This window comes from Mytilus edulis, chromosome 6 (genome assembly GCF_963676685.1).
Source record: "Mytilus edulis chromosome 6, xbMytEdul2.2, whole genome shotgun sequence".
Classification (NCBI taxonomy): Eukaryota; Metazoa; Mollusca; class Bivalvia; order Mytilida; family Mytilidae; genus Mytilus; species Mytilus edulis.
The window spans coordinates 36,197,579-36,222,208 of NC_092349.1; the positions used below are offsets into that span (position 1 = coordinate 36,197,579).

Sequence of the window (24,630 nt, forward strand, 5' to 3'; positions counted from 1 at the left end):
GATTCTAAGTATATAACCTTTCTGTCAAAAAGTGAAACTATCATACTACTTAAAAAAAACGCAAAGGCTCATTTCTCCTATAAAAATGGTCGGATCAAAATGACGTGTACATGATGACAACCTTTTTTCCCAATATTAGATGTGTTTGTTAGACGGTCTAAAAAAATTAGCGTTAATGAATTGTTTCAATTCTCCAAAACTGATCAAAGTCTCATCGCTCCTGTAAAAATGATCAGATCAAAATGAATATTTTTAAACAAAAGCCAGCAAATGATGGCAAAAAACAGTACAAAGTATTAAAGCTTTCATTCAAATGGTCTCAAAGAAATTGGTTACACAAACTGTTATTGTTGACAAAATATATCCCATATATGGTTATAATTATGTTATGATAATAAAATCTTACATTATTTGAAGCACGAGGCTTCACTACCCAGAGGCATAAATCGAATTAGTCGCATTTTTTTTTTAACTATTTCTAGTTTTTGTAAAAAAAAAAATATATATTATTAAAAGAACAAATGGTGTTTCTATGTATACCTAAAGCTTAGAAAGCTGTATCTTTATTTGGCCAATATATTTTTGATTGTTCATTTGTAATGCTTTTCATCCCTGGTTTTGGTTTATATATATAAAAAAAAGAAGATGTGGTATGATTGCCAATGAGACAACTGTCCACAAGAGACCAAAATGACACAGAAATTTACAACTATAGGTCACCATACGGCCTTCAAAAATGAGCAAAGCCCATACCGCATAGTAGCCGTCCAACTGTTTTGATTCGATTGTATTGACAAGTCTTATGTAAACGAAACGCGCGTCCGACTTAAATATCAAAAGCCTGATCTCTTTGATATGTATCAAAGGTAGGTAGCTATCCTTCTGGCATCGTTGTCAAATAAAGAGTCGCTTTCAGTCAGATAACGATAGCGAATTTAAAAAAATGCCAACGGCCTTCCATTGTGTATATAAATTGTATACCTCTTTTGTCAAGATTTTTTACCGTTTCAGTCAATGTGTAATGTTTTAACTTCTTGTCAGTTCTTATATAAATACAGGCAACAGTAGTATACCACTGTTCGAAATTCATAAATCAATTGAGAAAAAAACAAACCCGGGTTACAAAATAAAACTGAGGGAAACACATCAACTATAAAAGGAAAACAACGAAACAACAGAAACACTGAAGTGCAACACAAAACAAGCGACAGTGCAACACACACACACAAACGAACTATAATATAACAACTGCCATTTTCCTGACTTGGTACAGAACATTTTTAGAAAAATGGTTGTTGAACCTGGTTTTATGTCCTTTAAATCATTTAACTTTACTGACACCTGAAAAATTCACTTCGAAAGTAAGTCACCGCGACCTTAATATTTTGTTTCATTTAATAACTACAATAGATGTATCATGGTTCATGATAATACGTAACTCTGATTGGCTAAGTGCAATCTCGCGTTATTCCTTAATCAACTTCATTACACAATGAAATTTATCATTCATGATGACACGAGGTCCCTCAATAAAGTGCAAAGGTAAATTAAATAAAAACTGGATAAAAATCGTGTTTTTATGATCCTAGCTAAAACGTGTAATTATAAGTATTGAATGCTTCTTTTTGTAACTTGAAGTTCATTGTGTTGTAAAAGTGTTGACCGTGCGCACATTTTTAAAATGTAGCGCTTCCGCGCTTCATACAAAATGTATTTCGCTCAACGTTTTTACACCCCAATGAAATTACAAAAAGAAGCATTCAATTCTTAAATAAAAAGACATAAAAATGATTGTCTGAACAGAGTGAGAGTAGCTACTTTGGTATGTCTTTTCAGGGAACATCAATTTTTGAAAACCATCAGCTATCGAAACTGGCCTACTGAAGATTATATGGTTAGTAAACTCTATTTTAAAAGATTTTTAGAAATGAAGAAAAAAAAATACAAAATAATGATACTCAAAAATGGGATAGTACATAAAACCTGTCAAAGGTGCAAACGTTCGTATATATCAACAAACTAGGCGAATGGAAGACAACATATTCCTAGATCGGTATAGGTATTTTCTGAAGACAATTGAGGGTTAATCTGGTTTTATAGATAGCAGAACCTCTTACTTGTAAAATAGTTGTTCTTCGTGGTCCTTTCATGTAAGCTTTATAGATGATGTACTTCAGTTTAATAAAATAAATTCAAAATTATATCTTTATCTGATTATCCCCAATGAATGAATAAATAACAGAAAACCACAGTATTTGTAGGATAAATGTTTCAATGTGATTGCTGAAACAAGTCTGCTAACAAGGGAACACAATTCGATATATTTGGATACAAAATGTCCGCTAGATTATCAATCCATGAAATTTAACAAATGCTATCAATCATCAAAACCTTTTTTAAAGTCCAGAACTTTGATCAAGTATAATATTTTGATGTGTTTTTATTGGAATCAGAGTAAATAAAATATAATTTGTTGACATTATTATATATCTGAAAGTTTGAATGTACATAAAAAAAATTATGTTGTTTTATCAAAATCTAACAGTTTACACCATAAATATCTGCTCTTTTCCATTACAGAAAAAACTGGCAAGATGCAATATATCTCTGCAGAATAATTTTTTAAATCGTTTTTGGCAGCAGTAAAGTTAAGTGATGGAAAGTAAAATCACCAAAATACTGGACTCTGAGGAAAATTTAAAAACAAATCCCTAATCAAATGGCAAAATCAAAAGCTCAAACAAATCAAACGAACGGATCACAACTGTCATATTTCTACCTTGGTACAGGCATTTTCTTATGTTGATAAAGGCTGATTTTACCGTGTTTTACAGCTAGCTAAACCTCTCGCGGGTGTATTAAAATATAAAACATTATATTTATTTATTTCAGTTTACTTTAAAAGATGGTGTATGTGATAGACTTCCAGCGCAGTGCAAAGATGCTTCAGCTTTATATGGGCAAACTGAACTCTACAGGAAAAGGTATCAAACAGAATTAGCATGCAGCTATTTATTTTCTCTATACACAACAATGAGTTGAACGATTATAATATTTCATTATTGTTTCAGATAAGGGTGAAGGTTTGGTACCATTAAAATGTTTAAAACCACTGCAATTGTTTGCACCTGTCTTTAGTTAGGAATCTATTTTTCAGTAGTTGTCGTTTTTTGATGTGGTTTATTTAGTGTTTCTCCTTTCTTGTTTTTCTAAATAGATTAGACTGTTAGTTTTTCCGTTTGAATGGTTTACACTTGTAATTTTTAAGGCTCTTTATAGCTTACTGTTCGGTGTAGGCCAAGTCTCTGTGTTGAAGACCATACTATAACCTATAATGGTTCACTTTTATAAAAATTGTGACTTGGATGGAGAGTTGTCTCATTGGCACTCATACCACATCTTCTTATATATATTAGCATAGTTTTCATTCAATATGCAGAAATGTGAACTTTTTATTAAAATGGCGTTATTATTAGACCATGTAGATAAAACACAAGCTCCAAAAGCATAATACTGTATTGCATATTCGCGTATTACAGTTCATTTGTAATTCACGATTCTGTAAACTGAAAAATGGACTTGGCGCGCAGATAATAGATATAATCTTTCATGGTTATGTTCATATAAGGCTATGACGTCACGCTTTGTAATTCGTGCATTTAGATACTTATATAATGTGAATATTTCTTAGAAAACTGGAAACACTTTCCCTGTGTTTTCAAGTCATGTTCTCGGCTAATTTACCTTATATTTTAAATAGTAAATGGTTTTTATTCGGAGCGAAATTGTTCGTTAAAGGAAAAAAAGTTGAACCTTCCTTTTACCAGTAACCGTTCGCGAATGTTTGAGTTTGTATATTTCTGTTCTGTCTGTATTAAATAGATCTTTACATGTGCACGTCATCTTTTGGTATTTCATTTCAATATGTAAATTATGTCCTGACAATAAACATACAAATATATTTAGAGATGGTTTAATTATATTATAAGTTATATGGTTCGCTACTGACCCCCTACGAATCCATTGAGGGTTAGAAAAATTCATAGGGGGTGAGGCGGGAAGCCGAATCCCTTATGGATTTTATTTACCCTTTATGGTCCGTAGGGGGTCAGTAGTTAACCGTATAACGAAATTATCGCACGCTGGACTTTTTCTGCTGCGTTATGTTGAAAAATAAACTATGAAACACAGCTACATTAATAGATGACGTCACCATTAACGCATCTTGAACCCCCACGGTCTCAAAGGGGCTCAACACGTGACGGCGTTAAACCAATCACAACGTGATATTTTACCCGCGGTGCGATAAAACGTAATAGTATCCAAATTGCAACGAGTACCCAAATTGCACCGAGTACGAAAAATTCCACCTATTTAGCATAAATAGCAGCGAAGTTTTCTTATTTGTGTAAATAAACTGTATCAAAACATTTAGATAAAGTGATCTACAGAGCGAACACACAATATCAGTTCTCAATCGTCACAACTCGGCCGTTTCCGTAACTTCATCTAACATAGAAGGAGAGTATCGGGTTCACCCGAGGATTGCCAATTGTATCAGTTCTCAATCGTCACAACTCGGCCGTTTCCGTAACTTCATCTAACATAGAAGGAGAGTAGCGGATTCTCCCGAGGATTGCCAATTATATCAGTTCTCAATCGTCACAACTCGGCCGTTTCCGTAACTTCATCTAACATAGAAGGAGAGTAGCGGATTCACCCGAGGATTGCAAATTGTATCAGTTCTCAATCGTCACAACTCGGCCGTTTCCGTAACTTCATCTAACATAGAAGGAGAGTAGCGGGTTCACCCGAGGATTGCCAATTGTATCAGTTCTCAATCGTCACAACTCGGCCGTTTCCGTAACTTCATCTAACATAGAAGGAGAGTAGCGGGTTCACCCGAGGATTGCCAATTGTATCAGTTCTCAATCGTCACAACTCGGCCGTTTCCGTAACTTCATCTAACATAGAAGGAGAGTAGCGGGTTCACCCGAGGATTGCCAATTATATCAGTTCTCAATCGTCACAACTCGGCCGTTTCCGTAACTTCATCTAACATAGAAGGAGAGTAGCGGATTCTCCCGAGGATTGCCAATTATATCAGTTCTCAATCGTCACAACTCGGCCGTTTCCGTAACTTCATCTAACATAGAAGGAGAGTAGCGGATTCTCCCGAGGATTGCCAATTATATCAGTTCTCAATCGTCACAACTCGGCCGTTTCCGTAACTTCATCTAACATAGAAGGAGAGTAGCGGATTCTACCGAGGAATGCCAATTGTATCAGTTATAAGGAAAATTCTCAATTTCAGTTCATGTGATACTTACCTTTCAAATTTTAAAAGTCTTATTTGTTCAAACGAATATATTATCATTGTATAATTTTTTTAGTTATTAAATGCAAAGGTCAACACACAATAAACACAAGTTTTTTAGCATCACACATTCTTAGGTATCAGTGATAGACAATTTAAATAGATTAATCATTATAATAACTATAATAGAAAAAGAGGCTATATACAATGGCAAATGTCTTTCGGATTCGTTTTTTAAGTTTTTGAAAATCGAGTAAGGAGTAATTTTACGTGTATTATCATATAATTTAATTTTGGATGTAACGTGTCTTCTGATTTGCTTCGTCCTGAATATGCATGAAATATTTGCCACTGGACGTTAAGCAACTAACAATCAATCAATCAATCTGATTTGCTGACGTCGTTTTGTTAATCAGCTAATAGACATAAATTTGTCATGTGACCGTGACGTCATCAAAGTTTTTTCATGATTTACTCCGGTTTAAAATGGAATTAAGAATTGAACTATAAGCAATGACTGTAGTATTTTTTCTGCCTATTCGAATTAATATAAAAAATGTGGTGCACACTTTAAAATAACCCTCTATGCGGGTTATTCAGTGTGCACCACATTTTTGATGTTATTCCTTCATAAATAGAAAAAATATTACAGTCCTTAAATATCATTTAATTTTCATATATCATTTAATTTTTACATTTACTTTAGTTTGAACTACGTTAAAATCGACATTTATTACGAAGATCTGAATTTTGAGAGGATAGTAGAAAGTCCAGAAATTGAGGTGACTATGATATGATTATGTTTAAATTTCATAATTTACTATAATTATTATTTACTATCTATAAAGATCCAAAAATTTAAATATAATGTTTCTTGCGGCACTAATTATGATATTGTATTGACTTGTGTGATTTTAGAAAATGACTAGTGTTTTCCATATCGCTGTCAAAGTTTACCTTATAAATGGCTGATCATATTGTTTGAACTCTGCTTATAAGTGGATGCCAAATTGACACCGTGACTGCAAAAACAAAGTAAAAAAAAAGACCAGATAAACAATATTTTACAAAACACAACATAAAAAACTTAAAGACTGCGCAACACGAACCCAAGTTAAAAAAAATGGGGAATGATACCGGGTGCTCGTGAACGATAAGAAGATGATTATCCATATGTGCAAGTACAAACCCGAAGAGAAGATTAATTCAATGATGTCACAATTGTTTTAAAAACACTTGTTCTGACGGAGCAAAAAAAGTGAGATGCTTCCACGGATACCAACAACCTAAACTTAAAAAATAACTAGTATCGTGTTAGTGCTTTAACAAAAGATATCTGTTGGTTAACATGTCATTGAAACATACGTTCGAATAATGTTTAAATTCATTTTGAAATTAATTTTCGTAAATACTAAACAGGTCACGATATTTTTTCTTATTTCAGAATGCACAGTTTGCATCAGATGTAGGTGGTGCAGTAGGCCTCTGGATAGGATTATCTTTCTTAAGTATGTTTGAAGTTGTACAGCTGCTTTTAGAGTGCTGTGCATTTGCAGGTCATAAATGTACAAATAGAAGTAGGAAAAGAAACGCGAGGCGAAGAAAAAACAAATCAATCAAAACAAAGGAAAATATTTACGCAACAGAAATGGATAATAAAAAGTCTAACTTTTCTAAAAAAGAATCGGAAAATAATTTACAGTTAAATAAACGTTATCAAGATCTATATGCTGGGAATTTTCACGAATATAATTATATTGACAACAGAGTATGAACAGAAAAATCTAAAGATTTATCAAACTGAATTGGCCGTTTCAGAATCTAAGGCATCATGGGTAATTTCATTGTTCGTACCCCAAAGTGAAAATAATGTTACGTCATTGGTGGAATTTCCATTGTTTATAGCGTTTTAAACCAATCAAAATGCTTTGGTGTACGCTTTTGAAAATATTACCCATGATGCATTAGATTCTGAAACGGCCAATTGTGATATTATAGGACAATCATCTTAGTTATTCATCCATATTAAATTTATTGTGTGTTGTTTTCAATTGTATCTGTTTTTCTTGTTGTGGTTTTGTTATGTTTGAATTAACTTTTTTATTTATGAGCCCATCCATCCGTTATAACTGGACGTGTATACAAAAAAGAAGATGTGGTATGATTGCCAATCACACAACTCTCCACAAGAGACCAAAATGACACAGAAATTAACAACTATAGGTCACCGTACGGTCTTCAACAATGAGCAAAGCCAATACCGCATAGTCAGCTATAAAAGGCCCCAAAATGACAATGTAAAACAATTCAAACTTGAAAACTAAAGGCCTAATTTATAGTATACTTACCTGCATGTAATGGTGTCCTTCCACAATCCAACTGATGTCAAGGTGTTTTTGTTGTGATTTTCTTAAGTAATTGAGCTGATATTTGTTTTTGTTTTTTTTATAATATAACGCTGAGCTGCATATTTAAAAAGAAAGGCGATGGATACCAAAGGGACATTCAAGCTCATACATTCGAGCTCATAAGTCGAAATGAGTTGACATCATGACTACAAAAGAGACAAATAGACAACAGTATGCAAAACACAACATGAATCCCACTACAATCTGGGGGTGATCGAATGAGCATCATTCTTTTCCCGGTGATTACTTCCCTTTGAATTAAGCAGTATGCGGGACATTGTTTCGTTTCGTCATATCTAGTGCATACATACTAGAGATTAAATTATCAGGATAATTCATCAAATGCTGTCAGTGGCGTAGCCATGGTTGAAATGAAGTGGATGTTTTGCCGAGCGTAGCGAGGCGAAAAAAAATTTGGACCTTTTTATGCAGAAAATTATTTTTTATTTATTTAAGCACATGTACTCCCTCAGAATCCGACACTAGTTAGATTTTTGTTTAAATTCAAAATACCCACCAATTCATATATTTATTTTTTAACAAGATTTTATTGTTTGCTCGAAACTACCATCATTCAATTCATAAAAATTTGATGTAAAGTTTCCCACCCAATCTTATATTTGACATATCAAAAACGGACCCATTCAGTGGCGTAGCTGGGTCGATTTTTACGTGTACGCCCAAACCTTGGCCAGGGATATGAGGGGTGCCAACCGCTCAATGTTAAAGCACCTGCTGGTAGTGGGTTTGAAAGGGACGACGCCCCCGAAAGCTATCGAGAATAATTTACCATAATGATTCCTGTCAGTAAAAAATCATGGATAGCAACATACTTTTGAATCTAAATGGTTTACTTGTTTTGGTTAAATTTTGTAATATGTTAACTTATTCATCGTGTTAAACTGGAAGCTAGCCTAATAGTCATTGGTTTTAGAGAAAACGTCCAAACCAATATTACTTTTATATAATGAAGTTTAAAGGGTGCCGTGAGTGAGCATACAATGGACAAAAGCACCTTTTAATGAACACGAAAAAAAATATATTTCTAATTGCGAGGGTACTTTTACGTTGATGGTAAATGGGAGTTTTCTCTCCTTTTATATTTAGAATAATGCGTTAAGGGAAACACCTCATTATCCTTACATATTATGGACCTAGGGTCTTTTGATTTGAGGTTCTTGGTTTATGACCTTGAAATTGAGGTCAAGGTCAAAGGCAAATTCGACGTTCTAGATTTTGACCTTTGCTTGAAATTCATATATAAAGCCTTAGGAATTGACATTCATACTGAATATCAATGTTTTCCTATCAAAATATATTGTTAGTGGTGGAAAGACCTTCAATTGTTCTCTGAACAATTGGTTTTTAATTTTAATTTTTTTTATAATAAAAAAAAGTTCTGGAACACCTAGGATTTCTTTCCACAAAAATTTATCATTCCTTTAAAGGTATTTAAAAAAAATCTAAAATTTTCTTTTGATATTTTTTTCTTGATTTGGAATATTTCACGACAATCTATGAAGGTTTATAAATTGAGCAAGTACAACAATTAATTGCGTAAAGAAGAGTCCGGCTATCTGTCTATCAGAAAAGAACAGAAAAATTAACGAAATCAAATGCTTTCAAAATTTTAGCTTTAGACATTAGTCATAGAAAAAGCTTCTTCGGTATTTTCATAAAATTCGACGAAGGTTCGACAAGTAGTTAATGTAATTGAGAAATAACAAAATGTAATAAAATGCGACCACTTATTATTTGCAGAAAGAAATACATTTTGTCCTTAAAATGCGGGAAAAGTAAAGATATAATTGCATTATTATTATTGCTCTGAATACTCTTTTGATCATAAACAGTTTCTGTCCAACTTGAGGTCGTAAAATTTCACGGAGAGTCATTCAAAATACTTTATCCACATTCGGAACCTAAATATTGACGCCGCTTTGTCTCGCTTTTGGGACATAAATCACAAACTCGATCGACAAAAATACAAACAGCATATCGAATCTGAGCAGATAGTGAATTGCTTTAAATATAAGAAAAGTACACGTGTACAATTCATAGTAGATTCATACTTTTACAAAAGATTCGAACAAATAAATCAAATGATCTATTTGAGTAAATTTAGTCCCTTTTTATTCAAAATTACAATGCATTGAAAAAAGAAGCACAAGGCTGGTGTGCTTTTGACCAGTTTTTCTTATTCTATGTCGATTATTTGTTTTATTTTCTAAATTCAAGTGTACGCCCGGGCGTTTTGACGTAAACGTAGCTACGCGCATGCCATTACCGCGGCACTTCTGGATAATTTAGGAACTTCGGAATATAGGAACTGAAGTGACTTCTCTTTCCAGGAATTTGAGTCTACAACTTTGGGTTTTTGATTTTTTATTACTGAGAAGTTACTGTGAACACCTCGATACATACTATACAAGTATGGACTTGTATATATATATATATATGACTATAGAACACCACCCGTAATACCTCCTAAGAAACACCCAAGCAGTACTAACCAAAGACATATTTAGATATTAATCAAACTTGTTCTACTTATTTGTTCTACTAACTTGTTCTACCAATTTGTTCCACAGTTACTAAAGAAAGAAATAGATATGGGAAAATCCAAATATAACGGAATAGAAATACATTTCATTAATATAAAAGATTTATTCTAAATATTACTATTAATTTGCATATTTAAATGCTGAATTAACAACACCAAACTAATTTAGTTAATCTAGGTTTAAATAAAAAAATATTGATAACAATACCAAATAACTTATTAAATCGTTATAGAAAAAGGGGGAGTCACGCCATACATATGTTGCATTGGATTGCAGCAGTTTTAATAAATTTATGACAGAAGTCTCATTGAATATATAAACTGATCATGAACGTGGCAGAAGAGATAGCAGAAAGCTTTTTCCTGCTTGAGTGTTATAATTATTCATATGACCCAAAAAAAACGTATTATACTAGAAACTATACTGACCGGCTTTAGAAACGCAACACTAGATTATTCTTTTCAATTTTCATTTTTAATTATGCATTTTTTTGTAAACAAACTTATGAATAGAAAGTTCTGTCATTACTTAAATGTTTGAAAAAAAAATGCAGTTCGAAAGTTGAATTGATTACGTCATTTTCGATGTTCAAATATTGTGGTATACACTGAAACCCTGGTTTTCCCCTTACCAATGAACGTGTCACCGTCAAAAGCAATGACTGCCTATAACAAACGCCAAAATGATTGTCAGAAAGGTCAATCATTTCTGTTCGGCACGTTTTGGTTTCTGTTTTGCACCTTCTGATTTTGCCGTTGTTCCACCCATTACAATGTGTTTTTTCAATTATGCGGTTTAAACTTTAAGGCTCTAAATGTTTTTCTGCAGTCGATTCTTTGCCAGTTCAGTTAATGGGAAACATTTATGGCATAAATCTGTGTAAAATTTCATTCATCAATTTGGTTAGCAGTTGACGTTGCGGCCGTAGATCTGTCTCACAAATGACGTTGTCTAATCAAATTCTATTGACGTTGCATTGTCACTACATGTTGATCTAGTCTTTGATGGTCTTCAACAAATCCAGTCTACCGGTATCATTGTCGGGAGGACAGTAAGACGAGTTTCTGACGTCAATTTTTTGTGTTGCAGCACGTTCACGTTTTCCTGTTTGCAGAATTCTAATGAGTTGATTCAGCTTTTCATTCCTGAGTTTTGGCAATATGGAGATGCAACATTTTTGAAAGGATTAATAAAAGTGTGTCCAAGGATTGAACGAACTGTTTCACAAAGAAAAAAAACTGGAAAAAATCTTTTATTGGCTCGAATTTCTCTTTCTGAAATTTCGTGCGATCTAAAAAATCTGGTATGTTCAATAACCACAGGTAAGTCAGATGTTTATTTTTCGAGAGGGAAAGACATATGATGAGCATGAATAGTAGGTGTATGAGGATCAAACATTATTTGATGAAAAAAAATCTACAAAATGAGTGTTCCGTTTTTAAGGCCAGTCAGTATATTACAGCAAAATGCATTGAGTGTGTAGGTAAAGGTAATATTTTTGACTAGCTTTCTTGCTAGCTGAACCGTAAAGTCATTATAAGGTAAGGTATACTACCCCTCTTTTCGGAAGAGTCTACTTCGATTGTAGAGGAAAGCTCCCAAGTGATTGTACAAGAAAGCTTCAAGTGATTGTACAGTAAATTCCCAAGCGTTTGTACAGTGAACAAACATATTCGACATGGAGAAAATTAATATATTTGGTTTTCTACTGGAACAATGGCTTTGAAACTTATAGACAGGTAAGACTATAGATCAGAAAAGGTACACGAGAAAATTCTTGTAGCAACAATTGGTTTGTCGATGTTTATTTGACATTTTGTATCGCTGTTGTGTGGTAGTTTTGATCGTTTTACTCGGAGTTCTTCTATTCTAAGGAAAAAGTTTGGTTGCATATATCTTTTTTATCATTTGATTGGTTCATATTTACATATAGAATGTTTTAGTTACCAAAACTTGAAGCAGAAACGTTATACAGTAACATTAGAGTTCATCAAAGTTTTCATCAAGCAACTTGTTATTTTTCAAATATAGGAGCCCCGCTTGACAGTCTACCGAATGACCGAAATATTAGAAAACCGTACAGTTCTGTTCGCACACTGAGACCGTTGGTTTTCTCGTTTGAATGGTTTTACAGAAGAAATTTTTCGGGGTCCTTTATAGCTTGCTGTTCTGTGTTAACCAAGGCTCCGTGTTGAAGACCGTACGCTGATCTATAATGATTTACTTTTAAAAATTGTGACAATAGCATGGAGAGTTATCTAAATTACACTCATACCACATCTTCTAATAGCCATTATTATGATCATTACCGAAAATGAGTAAACAGAAAAAGTAGAGTTCTGGTATACTTAAATATGTCTTAAAGAGGGGCAGCAGTTACAAGAGAAACATCTAAACTCATAAATCGAAAATAAACTGACAACGCCATAGCTAAAAAAGAAAACAGATAAACAGACAAACTACACAAAACACAACATAGAAGAAAAAAAAAGACTAAGAAACAACACAAACCCCATAAAAAATAGTAGTAACCTCAGTTTGCTCTGGAAGGGTATTCACGACAATGCATGCAAATCTATGTTTTAATTTTAGATATAGTACTCAATCGTTAAAAATCCAAATTAATTAATCTTTTTCTTTATTTATTATTGATGATCCTTTGTCCAGTTTTTACGTTGTTATATCTGCTACTATTTGTAAAACGACACTAGTCATAACACGACTAAAAAGTAAAATCACAAAAATACTGAACTCCCGAGGAAAATTCAAAACGGAAAGTCCCTAATCAAATGGCAAAATCAAAAGCTCAAACACATCAAACGAATGGATTGATCAGAATTCGGGAAATACGTTTATATAATTTTGTAGTGGTTTTTGTCTTCTTGAAACCATCAATGTGACTGTATACGTCTAATAAATAGTAGTGTATTATCAGAAAATCGCTTCTAAAAATGCGCAGTATCAACGAGGGTGTTGTAAGAAATATAACAAATAGCAACATTGTTTGAGACATACGAGACTGGCCTGACATGTAATTTAGACGCATTCAATCGGGAGGTCGCTCGATGGTGAACACACTGGTGTATAACGCCTCACGATCAAAAGCCAACTTCGCTGTGTGAGACACTCGATGCGGTAAGCCCAGTGTTGTATCCTTCTATAGATAATATTTTGAGTATTATGTTGATAATGCCAGCTATAACAAGTGCTACCGCGTAGTGATTGGTCAGTGAACTACGTCGGTTGAAAACATATGTACGATCAACCATGAATAACGATAGGTTATCATCGCTAGCATTAATGCATCTTCATCAAGATTTCAGTGTGAATATTGACAAAGTAATGGAGCAGTTCGTTTCTACTAAGACCCGACGAGCAGATTTTTGACAATTTCCATGATTTACCCTATTCAGAAGAATTCTCAATAGTTTTGCATTCATAAATCGTTTAAGTCTTATGTATATGTAGCACCTCTTTTAACCCTCCTATGACCGAAAACCGAAACAAAAAAATCATTTTCTGCATAAAATGGTCCCAAAATTTTTTAGAAAGAGTGCACATCATTTTATTCTAGCTACGCCCCTGGTTTTAGTCCATTCTTCCACAGAATTAAGTGGCTATTGGATCTGACTAATAAAAGGTTATAATTAAGAAAAGATCTGTAATTTGAAAAAAGTACGAAAAACTATGGTTAATCGTCAGTTTGTTAATATATTCAAAAAGTCCTCCGGACTTTTTGTTTCTTGTTTTAGAACTAACGCTGATAACCTGTATATCAAATAATAAACTCGAGGTTGAAATAAGGGGTGTGTGTGCTGGTCTCTTTGTTGAACGAAGAAATAATTTTGTATGGCGTTTTAAGAAATAATATTAAATCGGTATGTTTTTACAATAAGACAAAATTCATATTTTGTGTAATCTATTGAAAAACGCAAATATAAGAAATGTGTCCATGTCATTCGTAAACACATATTGTATGATTTATTACATGCCCATAGATTCTAAATATTCTGCGATGACACCGACAGCTTTATTCGCATTCCCTTGCTGGCCTCCATCTTTAGTATGAGCGATAACGATGGCAGTTTTAGATCTTTGTAATGTCAACGCACCATTCAATTTATTTTTGGCAAAAACTATTTTACTCTCCTCTTCGCGTAGGAACTGATACTTGACTCCTTCAGCATAAATACCATTGACCATGAATGGGGTAAAATCCTCGCTTTTGAAGGCTTTTGCAATTGTACTAGCCTCATTCGAAGATAGCTTTAGTGCATTTTGGTGACCATCTGTCGTCCATTTTGCTCCACCATCGAGACCTATAATACATGCTCTGTCTACATGTTCGAAACCACTAGCATCACGTGACTGTCCTATCAAGTTGTCTATATAACCATTCCATCCCTGGAGAATCACTGTCAAAAGAAATCAAAAGGTTAAATAAAACTGGGATTAAAGAAAAACAACATAATTTTCGACCCTTTATTTCAGCACAGTATAGTCTCTGAAAACTTATTAGAGAAGGTTTATTTTGTAAATATTGGAAGATTGCCATAAAATTAGTTATCTACTTGTGTAAATGGGGGAAAAGTAAATTATAGAAAAATTCGTAAGGTTCGCAAAGGAACCCAGTGTCTCGCTTTTTGCAGTTAGTCCTAGGTTAAACAAAAATAAGGAAAAATTATTAAACTTTTTCCCTCTAGATACTCTCTTCTGATTGTAAGAAGCTTCTGTCGAAGTTTAGTATAAATCCAGCAAAAAATTAACTTCAGACTGTAAAGCCTCGGTCACACCTTACCGGACAGCTCGAACGGACGCCTAACGGATAACTTTTTTTTTTCTCAATCCGTTCATGTCCGTTCTTATCCGTTAGACGTCGGTCCATATCCGTTGAATGTCCGTTAAGCGTACGTTTTATCCGTCGACGTCCGTTCTGTCCGGTGGAAAATTTTGAGCATGTTCAAAACTTTCAACGGACGTCCAACGGATAAAATGTCCGTTGAACGTCCGTTTGGTGTCCGTTTTGTACGGTACTCGCCCGTTTCGTTTCCGTTTTCTATCCGTTACGTGTCCGTTGGAGGTCTGGAAGGTAAATTCACCAACGGACTTCTACCGGACGTTTAACGGATAAAACGTATGAGAAACAGACTTCTACCGGACGTATAACGGATAAAACGGATGATGAACGGATCTGAAACGGATAAATTCCAATTGAAAATTTCTCGTCAGAAAAGCCAATTATTAGTATGTCAGATTTCCTAAGGTTCATGAATTCTTATTATTCATAATCGATCTTAGAGTATAGGCACGTCTTCACAATCAAGCAGTTCTTATTCAGGCCAGACACTGCCCTTTGGCGGAATTTTGAAGAACAAACCAAAACCAGTTACACAAACATTTTGAATATTTATGCGATTTACATGCATTATTATTGTCGCCTTTGATTTTTCCGTATATCTTGTTCGTCCGTTTTATCCGGTACGCTTCCGTTAGGTGTCCGTTTTATGCGGTACTCGTCCGTTGGATGTACGTTCGACACTTATCCGCTCTGTCCGTAACGTGTCCGTTTCTCGTACGTTGCATATCCGGTGTGTGTCCGTTATGCATCCGTTACACGTCCGTTTTATTCGGTCAGTACATCAACGGACTCCCAACGGATAACAATTTTGTCAACGGACAACTTTTATTTTCATCCGTTAGGTGTCCGTTCGTGCTATCCGGTAAGGTGTGACCGAGGCTTAAGTAAGTAAGTAAATTATTTATTATAGTGACATGTGTAAATATGTAAAGATTATAAATATACAATATATTATAAATATTAATACACCCGGCCCAATGGACCTATAAGTCACCTCAAATGAAATTAATTAATTATAAAACAATATATCATGTTCTTGGAAATAATAATTATTCAAGAATTTATCTTTTTGTTGACGAAATATAATTTTAAAAAAATATATATATAGATATTAAGCTATTTGTAAACAGAATTGCGTCTTTTAGAATATACCTGTACAATGTATTTGGCTAGTTTTCGAGTATGGCTAATATTTAAAAAAAAATTAGTTTTTCATTATTGTTCATATATATATAAAGGAAGTAGTTAACAAAAGTTCACCAAAACATGTTCTCGTATAGCTGAATAGAATGTACAGTCTAGTAAAAAAATGAGTTTCAGTTTCGGTCACGTCTGCAGTGCAAAATTAACAAAGTCTTTCTTCTGGTCTTTCACCTATATATCGTCCTGTTTCTATCCTCAAAGGTAATATTCCACATCTGAATTGTGCTAAATGCGAGCGTTAGACTTTGGTTAAATTTAGTTTTACATACTGTTCCTGATTAAAGGCAGATTTGAAAGTTACATAGGTACGAAGTTTTGGTACTTGTTGTATATATTGTCATTCCATATGTTTGAATAAAGGCGCTGAATGTTCATTTCTACAGTTTTCAAATTAATAGCTGTTTTTGAATCAAAATAATGTTCTAAATTAAGTTTACAGAAAATGTCCTATAATTCGCTACACCAATTTTCGGTGCAACGGCCAGGTATAGTCTGCATTATAAGCGATCTTCGTTATGTAATGTTAACTAGAAGAAAAACTAAGTCTCTTTATAAAAAATAAACAGGAACTAAAACTTTACAAATTTTCCTTCTAGATACTAGCTTTTGATCATAAACAAGCGTCTGTCCAAGTTTGGTACAAATCCAGGCTAGTTAAATACAGTTATTAAAATTTTAAAAACTTTAACCACAGAGTGAATGTTACAATGTTAACTGTTAGAAGAACTAAGTCCATTTATAAATTTTACAAAAAATACCTCTTGATACTATTTAATGAACATAAACAAGCTTCTGTCCAAGTTTGATACATATCCAGGATATTTTAAGAAAGTTATTAGAATTTCAAAAACTTTACAGCTAATTTCATTGAATGTGTAGGTAAAGGTAAAATCTTTGGTTACCTTGCTTACTATAGCTGAACCATGAAATCATTATTAGGTTAGGTAAACTACCCTCCTTTAAGGGTAGACTAGTCCGACAGATAACCAATCTGTCTGTAGGACTAGGCTACTTTGAAAGGAGGGTAGCATACCTTACCTAATAATGACTTCACGGTGTAGATAGCAAGCAAGCTAACCAACGATATTACCTTTACCTACACACTTAATGCAATCGGCTGTAAAGCAATCAGGGGTTTCCCACATCCCATCTTGGTCTTTGGGTTTTCTTTATCCAATTGATGGATGCTGTAAATCTCATCTTGATAGTGTTTTTTTTTTTTTTTTTTTTTTTTTTTTTTTTCATTTCTATTACAGGTTTTGGGACTGATTTTCTATATGGTTTGACGTGTTGACCGTTTTCTAGTATAAGAATGTATTTAGAATAGGTAATGCAAACAAGGAACAGTAGGATTTCCAGTGAACGAAAACAAAAGAAAATTCACTCTTTCTATGATAGAGGCGAGGAAGTCAGTAATAAAACAATACCGGTGACGATACTGATCAAAAGTTATTTCTAAATAATAATTGTTTATTTTAAAGAAATAATTTGTTAAACTGTGTTATTAGAAATATACGTGCAAATATGCGATGTTTTATTTTCAATATTTATAGTGATAGCTTGCAAAAATGAAAATTAAATACTGCCAATCCTTGCTGCATATTTATAAAAAAATGGAAAAAAATCATGTACATACAAAATCGAAAGATCTTTCGTATCAACAATGTTCTGAGTGTTAAAAAAAGTACTTATGTTATAATTTCCCGACGAATACTTATTTTTTCACACCTAAGTTGTCGAGCACACCGGTCTGTTCTTATCACATGTTCATGTGATCTAGCTTTATGGAAAAACTTCGCAAAATGACAGTGATTCATAAATTAACAAATGACTACTAGTAGTTACTGATATTACATCCCAGCTCCTTTGTTCTAACAGGGGTGATCTGAGCCGGATCACCCTACCAGATCACCCCAGTTTGGGTTTCGTTGTTATGCATGCTTTCCTTTTTAATTCTGTAACATTTTAGCGGAAAAGTCAAATCCACTATAAAACTTATAATTAATTATAGGGAAAATACTATATATCAAAATTCACGTAAAAAATCCAGTGTATATGCTCGCAATTTAACTCAAGACCTTAACCATATGAAGCCACGACATATACCACTACTCCAGGACCACTGGATACGAACTAACAGTAATTTAACATACTTAAAGGAAGCAAGATCTTTTTATAAGTGGGGAGAGTTGGCAGACCTTTATTCGGTGGAGTTAACACATTTTTCGTTAATAAGTGAGATGTCAGACTGATTGTTCAATCTGATTTTACACTTTTTCAAAAGTAAGGCGAGTCGGTAAACAAGAGTGGGGCGATTTTTTATAAAGTGGCGATATAGTGTGGGTCAATTGGCAAGTAGGGCGCGTTGACATTGTTTGATATCTAAACTTCGTGTTCGGGGGTCATTAAAGGTATACATCATATAGTAATATATAAAGTATATTATAATGGTTGTGTGGCGTTCTAAACTAGATTTTATGAATTGTAAAAGGGTTTTCGTCTAATCTAAAACAGCTGGGATGTAAAATAGTTATCCCACTCGGACTTGGTGTGTCAGTGCTAGATCACCCTGTCATCCGGCCATCGGGGTGATCTTACACTGACACACCGCGTCTTTGTGATGCCAGCTTCAAGCCTAAAGTAAAACTGATTGAAAGATTATGTCTCCATCATATTAAAATCAAGTACAATCCCTCCCGTTAGGAGTTTAGTATCATTCCATCATAAAAACATAACGCGTGTCATGCCAACAACTGGTTTTAGAATACATGTGTTTATTTCCGAATCAAAGACCCTATAAGTGAATCAATATTAATTCCAAAATTCATGTATGACATCTTTAATGACCTGACAAAAGTAACGTAACTATATCCCTTCTGAATATGTCTGTTTTTAAGGAGGTTAGGTTAACTTTTGAGGTTAATAACGACATTTGTGTGCTTTGTATAGAATATTACCATACAAGATTGGATGTGAAATACCTGCACACATAAGATGTCTGCATGTTAATTCATATTTACGAATGATGTCCTTGTACTGATGATAAAATTTAGTAAATGCTTTGACTAGTTTGTGATATCGAAAACCCCGGTATGTAAATATTAGACAATACAGATATTTCTTTCGTTAAAATCAAATACGTTGTTACAAACATGACCGAATAATTTAATTTTAGATGTAACGCGTCTTCTGATTGGCTGACGTTATTTTGTTATCAGCCCATAGACATAATTTAGTCATGTGACCGTGACGTCATCAACGTTTTTTTAATGGTGTTCTACGGTTTAAAATGGAATTTAGAATTAAAGTATAAGAAATGACTGTAATATTTTTTTCTGTCTATTCGAAATAACATAAAAAATGTGGTGCATACTGTTAAATAACCCGCTACGCGCGTTATTCAGTGTGCACCACATTTTTGATGTTATTTCTTCATAGACAGAAAAATGTTAGTCATTCCTTAAATAGAACAAGTTAAGCTATATAAACACCGTTAGATGGTGACTAGGGATTGTCACCATCTAAAAATGGATGATTAACAATAAAAAATGAAAAACCATCTCTTTTGTCGTTTTTGGTATTAAGCATTCTGTTAATGATATAGAGTTCAAGACCATGGAAAGGACAACGTTCATTGTTAGTATCAGCTTGTGTTTAAAGTCAGTTCAGCATGATAAATATCTTTAGTGTACACAATGAAGCCGTCATTATTGAGAGCCAATACATGATCCAAATACCTAAACGTGTTATTATATGTTGTGTAATAAATGTGCCTTGATGTGCCTAGGTTAATTCCCCTAGGAACACTTTAATTTCATTTTACATTTGAAATTACTCTATTTTTGAACTTCATTTAAGAAAGTTTTCTTACTCCTGTTTATATCCGATTTTGTTTAATGCAATTATTGTACATTTGGGAATAAAATATAGTTTCATTTGATTAATTGTCTGTTGTTCAGCCATAATCTGATATCAGGTATCCAGATGGTCGAATAGGGGCGACACGTCCCGGGAGGTGTCGTCAACGACCCCCTCCGTTATTTTAGTCATCAATTGTAACTCATTCAAATACATAAACATAGGTCCGCAGTTATTGATCAAAGCAGGTCCAACTGACATAGTTATCTTGTTTCGTATTACTAAAAAATGACCTGATAGAGTTTGAACAGATATACTCGCATTCTGACTTTTTGATAAATTGTGTGATTTGTTTTCTTTTTGAGATTATGAGGCAAAGTTGTAAGTAGATAGTCTTCTAAAACGATCAAGGTGTTCTTGTGTGAGTTTAGATAAATACTGAATACCGCACTCCTGTTTGTTGCATGTAGGTGAATAGATAATACTGTTAGTTTTTTTTAGTGTATATCAGTTTCAAAATTGAAGGAAACAGTGCAACCATTAAATGTGGATTTTACCGTATTGTTGGTGGAAAGACGGTGACATGCAAGCCATTTTTGGCATGACACTTATCGATAGAAGGGTAACCATGATTTTTATTTTAAAAATGTTAGCGATAGTAGTATTTTTAGAAAAGCGATTTTGAAGATTGAGACGTGTAGATATCCTTCAGTTTGAACGCGTTTGGTTTTTAGTTTTCTTCCATTTCTGAGTTTCATTTTGTAATCCATATTTCCAATTAAAAGGAGCAAAGACTGGCGTCCAAAATATGACCCAGCACATAGGGTATTGAATATAATAAAAGGATGAAACTGTTCGGCTACCGACGACATTCCGTCATCAAGTAGCCGACAACATTCGTAAACTACAAAACCAGAGGACAAAAACAAACGGTAGGAATTATCAGGGTAGCGCCTGACGTCTGACTAAATAGTATAATAAAGCTGAATGGTGAAATATGAGTTTTGGATAAATATTCCTAAAGCAACGAACCTAGAGAAGTTCTCGATCAGAAACACACTCTTGTATCTTGAAATGATGTATGCTTGTTACTGCGAAATGAACGCCACAATAAACTTCGAAACATATAAATGAAAAAAATTTAGAAGAAAAACACAATACAAACAATGGCTAGATGTTCCTGACTAGAGACAGGTTTGCATGTTTTATGAGTTGTTACTCCTTTGTGTGGTATACTGTTCCCAGATCAAATGTAATTCACACGCCTGGTAAACAACCCAGCCATATTATCTATGTGCCTGTTCCATGTCTATAACCTGTCATTCAGTGGTTGTTGTTTGTTGCTGTGTAACATATTTGTTTTCGTTCATTAATTTGTACATACATTATGCCGTTAGTTTTCTCGTTTGATTTTTTTTACATTTGTCATTTCGGGGCTTTTTATAGCCGACTATGCGGTATGTGCATTACTCATTTTTGAAGGCCGTACGGTGACCCATAATTTCTGTGTAATTTGGTCTCTTGTGGCAATCATACCACATCTTCGTGGTTTTTTTTTAATAAATTATTTTAAATAAACGAAAATTGTTTCCTTGGTAACACCCAACAGAGATTATATTTACCATTTTACGTTTGTAAATCAGATCTATGGAAGATGTTTCCATACATAGAAAATATAAAAAAAAGAAGATGTGGTATGATTGCCAAAGAGACCAAATGACACAAAAATTAACAACTATAGGTCACCGTACGGCCTTTAACAATGAGCAAAGTCCATACCGCATAGCTATTATAAAAGGCCCCGAAATGACAAAAGTTAAACAATTCAAACGAGAAAACTAATGGCCTAATTTATGTACAAAAAATGAATGAAAAACAAATACGTAACACATCAACAAACGACAACCACTTTTGCAGTAGTTAAGTTCATCCATGTCTTAATGATTATGTACCCTTGTATTGATTCAATGTTAAACATTTGGAAATTTTATAGAAAATCCACAGCCTTTCCCTTTGTACTCTTATATTTGGCAATTCGATTATTGATAGAGGATTTTTGCATGCAGTGCTAGCAATGATTTCCTTAAAACAAGTTTATAAATTTAGATATTGTTTAAACAAATACAAATACGGACCAATTCAAGTACACCTTCTAGGGTGTGCTCGACTTTAGTGACTCATAACGAGGTGTTTTTGGAATTTAAAGGTTGTTGAGCGACTTTTTGTCAACAGTAAACGTTAGCATATCATAAGTGAGTAATTCTGTGTTTAAAATCTTATAACAAAAATCTCTGTAGGTTCCACTAAAGTCAAAATATAGGACACTACAGAAATATCAAAACTTTGCCTGTATTTTTCAACCTATAATGAATAAGGGAGCTACCATTTGATTTTTATGGGGGGGGGGGGGGGGGGGGGGGCTAGGATGAAAAATTTTGTCCTGCATTTTTTTTAGCTGTAATCTCTGTCCTGCCTTTTTATTTTTCACTCTGTTTGGTCCTGTTTTTTTAGTTTATCCTGACTTTTTTTTACCTAAATTGTCGTCCTGACTTTTTTTTTGGCAATTGTCTCATCCTGCCTTTTTTTTTACTCAAAACTCCTGTCCTGCCTATTTTTTTCAAATTTCATCCTAGCCCCCCATAAAAATCAAATGGTAGCTCCCTAAAGTCCTAAACTATGGGAACATATGTTCATTTAAACACACTTAACATATACACACTGTAAAAATAGTAAATAAACTTGAATTTTTTTGTTGTGGTCAAACCGGATTTAGGGGTGAACACTAAATTTCCCAAAAAATCTGGAGGCCTGTGAGATGACTTAATTTGCTTAAAATTGGTATAGACGAATACTGTCACATGTAATGCAGTACAAGCTAGTGTTTATTTGTCAAATAAATATGTTTCAATGACATTTTAGTCCAATTTCTGTATTGTTCCTTTGATATTCGTTCACGTAGATACATGAATTTAACTGAAACTCGTAAATCAATACATTTTCTTAAAAATCAACATTAGCTTGTACTGCATTATATGTTATAGTATTCATTCATACCAATTTTAAACAAATTAAGTCATCTAGCAAGCCTCCATATTTTTTTGAAAAATTAAGTGTTCACCCCCAAAACCGAATTGGACACAACATAAAAATTTCAAGTTTATTTACAATTTTCACAGTGTGTATATAGTATTTTTAAATGAACGTATGTTTCCATAGTTTAGGACTTTATTCATTATAGGTTGAAAAATACAGGCAAAGTTTAGATGTTTATGAAGTGTCCTATATTTTGACTTTAGTGGAACCTTAACTGTTATCTGAGATCAATTTAAGCTGTTAACTGTTTTCAACACCCACTTTGTTAACCGTTATCAGCATTTCTGCATTTTTTGTTAACTATTTTTGCCAAAATCGAGGTGTTGTTAACATGTTAAGGTTCGTGTGGACCCTATGGCTAAAATGGCCGTATTTTCACCTCAAAATTTACTCTTTTTACTTTCTTTTTTTTTTTATCTCGCAATGTATTTGTGAAACCCCCTCCACCTCTTTCCCTTCATTTATCTGCCTTTCTTTTTACATACCTCTGCCAAAGCATAAAAAGACACAAATCAAGAGAGCTCCTTTCATCATGATGAAATAATTCCAAGTGCAGAAGGCGTAGTAGCTGAAGATCGATTGTACGTATATATAAACAGAATAAACCGGTTATGCTAATTATTTTGTACGATTCGTGCTCCACGTGCAGAAGTTTAACATCAATTTTCTTCTTACCTGGTTGGTTGGCTATTTTTTTTTTAAAACAAAACACATTCCAATTGTATGTCTAGTACGCCATGTGGGGTTTCTTATCAAATAAACTTGCAATTCAATAAACTCATCATAGATACCAGGATTGAAATGTGAACGCAATACGTGCGTTTCGTCTACAAAAGACTCATCAGTGACGCGCGCTCAAATCAAAAGTTAAATAGGCCGAAGAAAGTACGAAGTCAATTTTTACGCTTTCTTTTGATTCAAAAAATCAAAATTTATTATAATATTATTTCTTCTTATTATTTGATGTAACCTTTATGTATGATACCGTTAATCTTCGTGGGGTGGGGTTTATTTTGATCAATTGTTTGATTTCTTTTTTTGTAAAAATATTGTTTCAAAAGCATCATGAAAAAAATAGTTTGTTCCAATTGAAAACCAGTATAAAATAAAACATTAAAAAAAATATATTGCTCCTGTAATTTTTTTATTTGAGTCGAGAGAACGAAGATTGTCGTGATTATATTCATTATTCGTAAACATTATCAAGGCGTCTGTCTATAGGATCACAAAATGACACAGGAATCATTATAGACGCATTTTTTTTACGCTTTTGCAGTAGTTAACGAATTGTGTGTTTCCTCTCATTTTCAGGTAAAGTATCGTCTGTGA

The 24,630-nt window shown here is 33.6% G+C and overlaps 2 protein-coding genes across 2 annotated transcripts in view; one reads left to right on the forward strand and one right to left on the reverse strand.

Annotated features, from left to right (window-relative positions):
* Nucleotides 1-7,144, forward strand: part of LOC139527596 (FMRFamide-activated amiloride-sensitive sodium channel-like) — a 40,510-nt gene extending 33,366 nt beyond the window's left edge. The window contains exons 10-13 of the mRNA XM_071323124.1: nt 1,837-1,894; nt 2,893-2,984; nt 6,024-6,099; nt 6,762-7,144. Of these exons, the coding sequence (XP_071179225.1) occupies nt 1,837-1,894; nt 2,893-2,984; nt 6,024-6,099; nt 6,762-7,091 (556 nt within the window). The 3' untranslated portion in view covers nt 7,092-7,144. The remainder of the gene's footprint in view (nt 1-1,836; nt 1,895-2,892; nt 2,985-6,023; nt 6,100-6,761) is intronic.
* Nucleotides 7,145-14,191: 7,047 nt separating this feature from the next.
* Nucleotides 14,192-23,945, reverse strand: LOC139527597 (profilin-like). The gene is made up of 2 exons (XM_071323125.1): nt 23,787-23,945; nt 14,192-14,704 (listed from the first exon to the last, which is right to left on the reverse strand). Exons 1-2 carry the CDS (start codon nt 23,833-23,835, stop codon nt 14,274-14,276), a joined length of 480 nt encoding a protein of 159 aa, XP_071179226.1. The 5' UTR covers nt 23,836-23,945; the 3' UTR covers nt 14,192-14,273.
* Between the last annotated feature and the right edge of the window lie 685 nt (nt 23,946-24,630).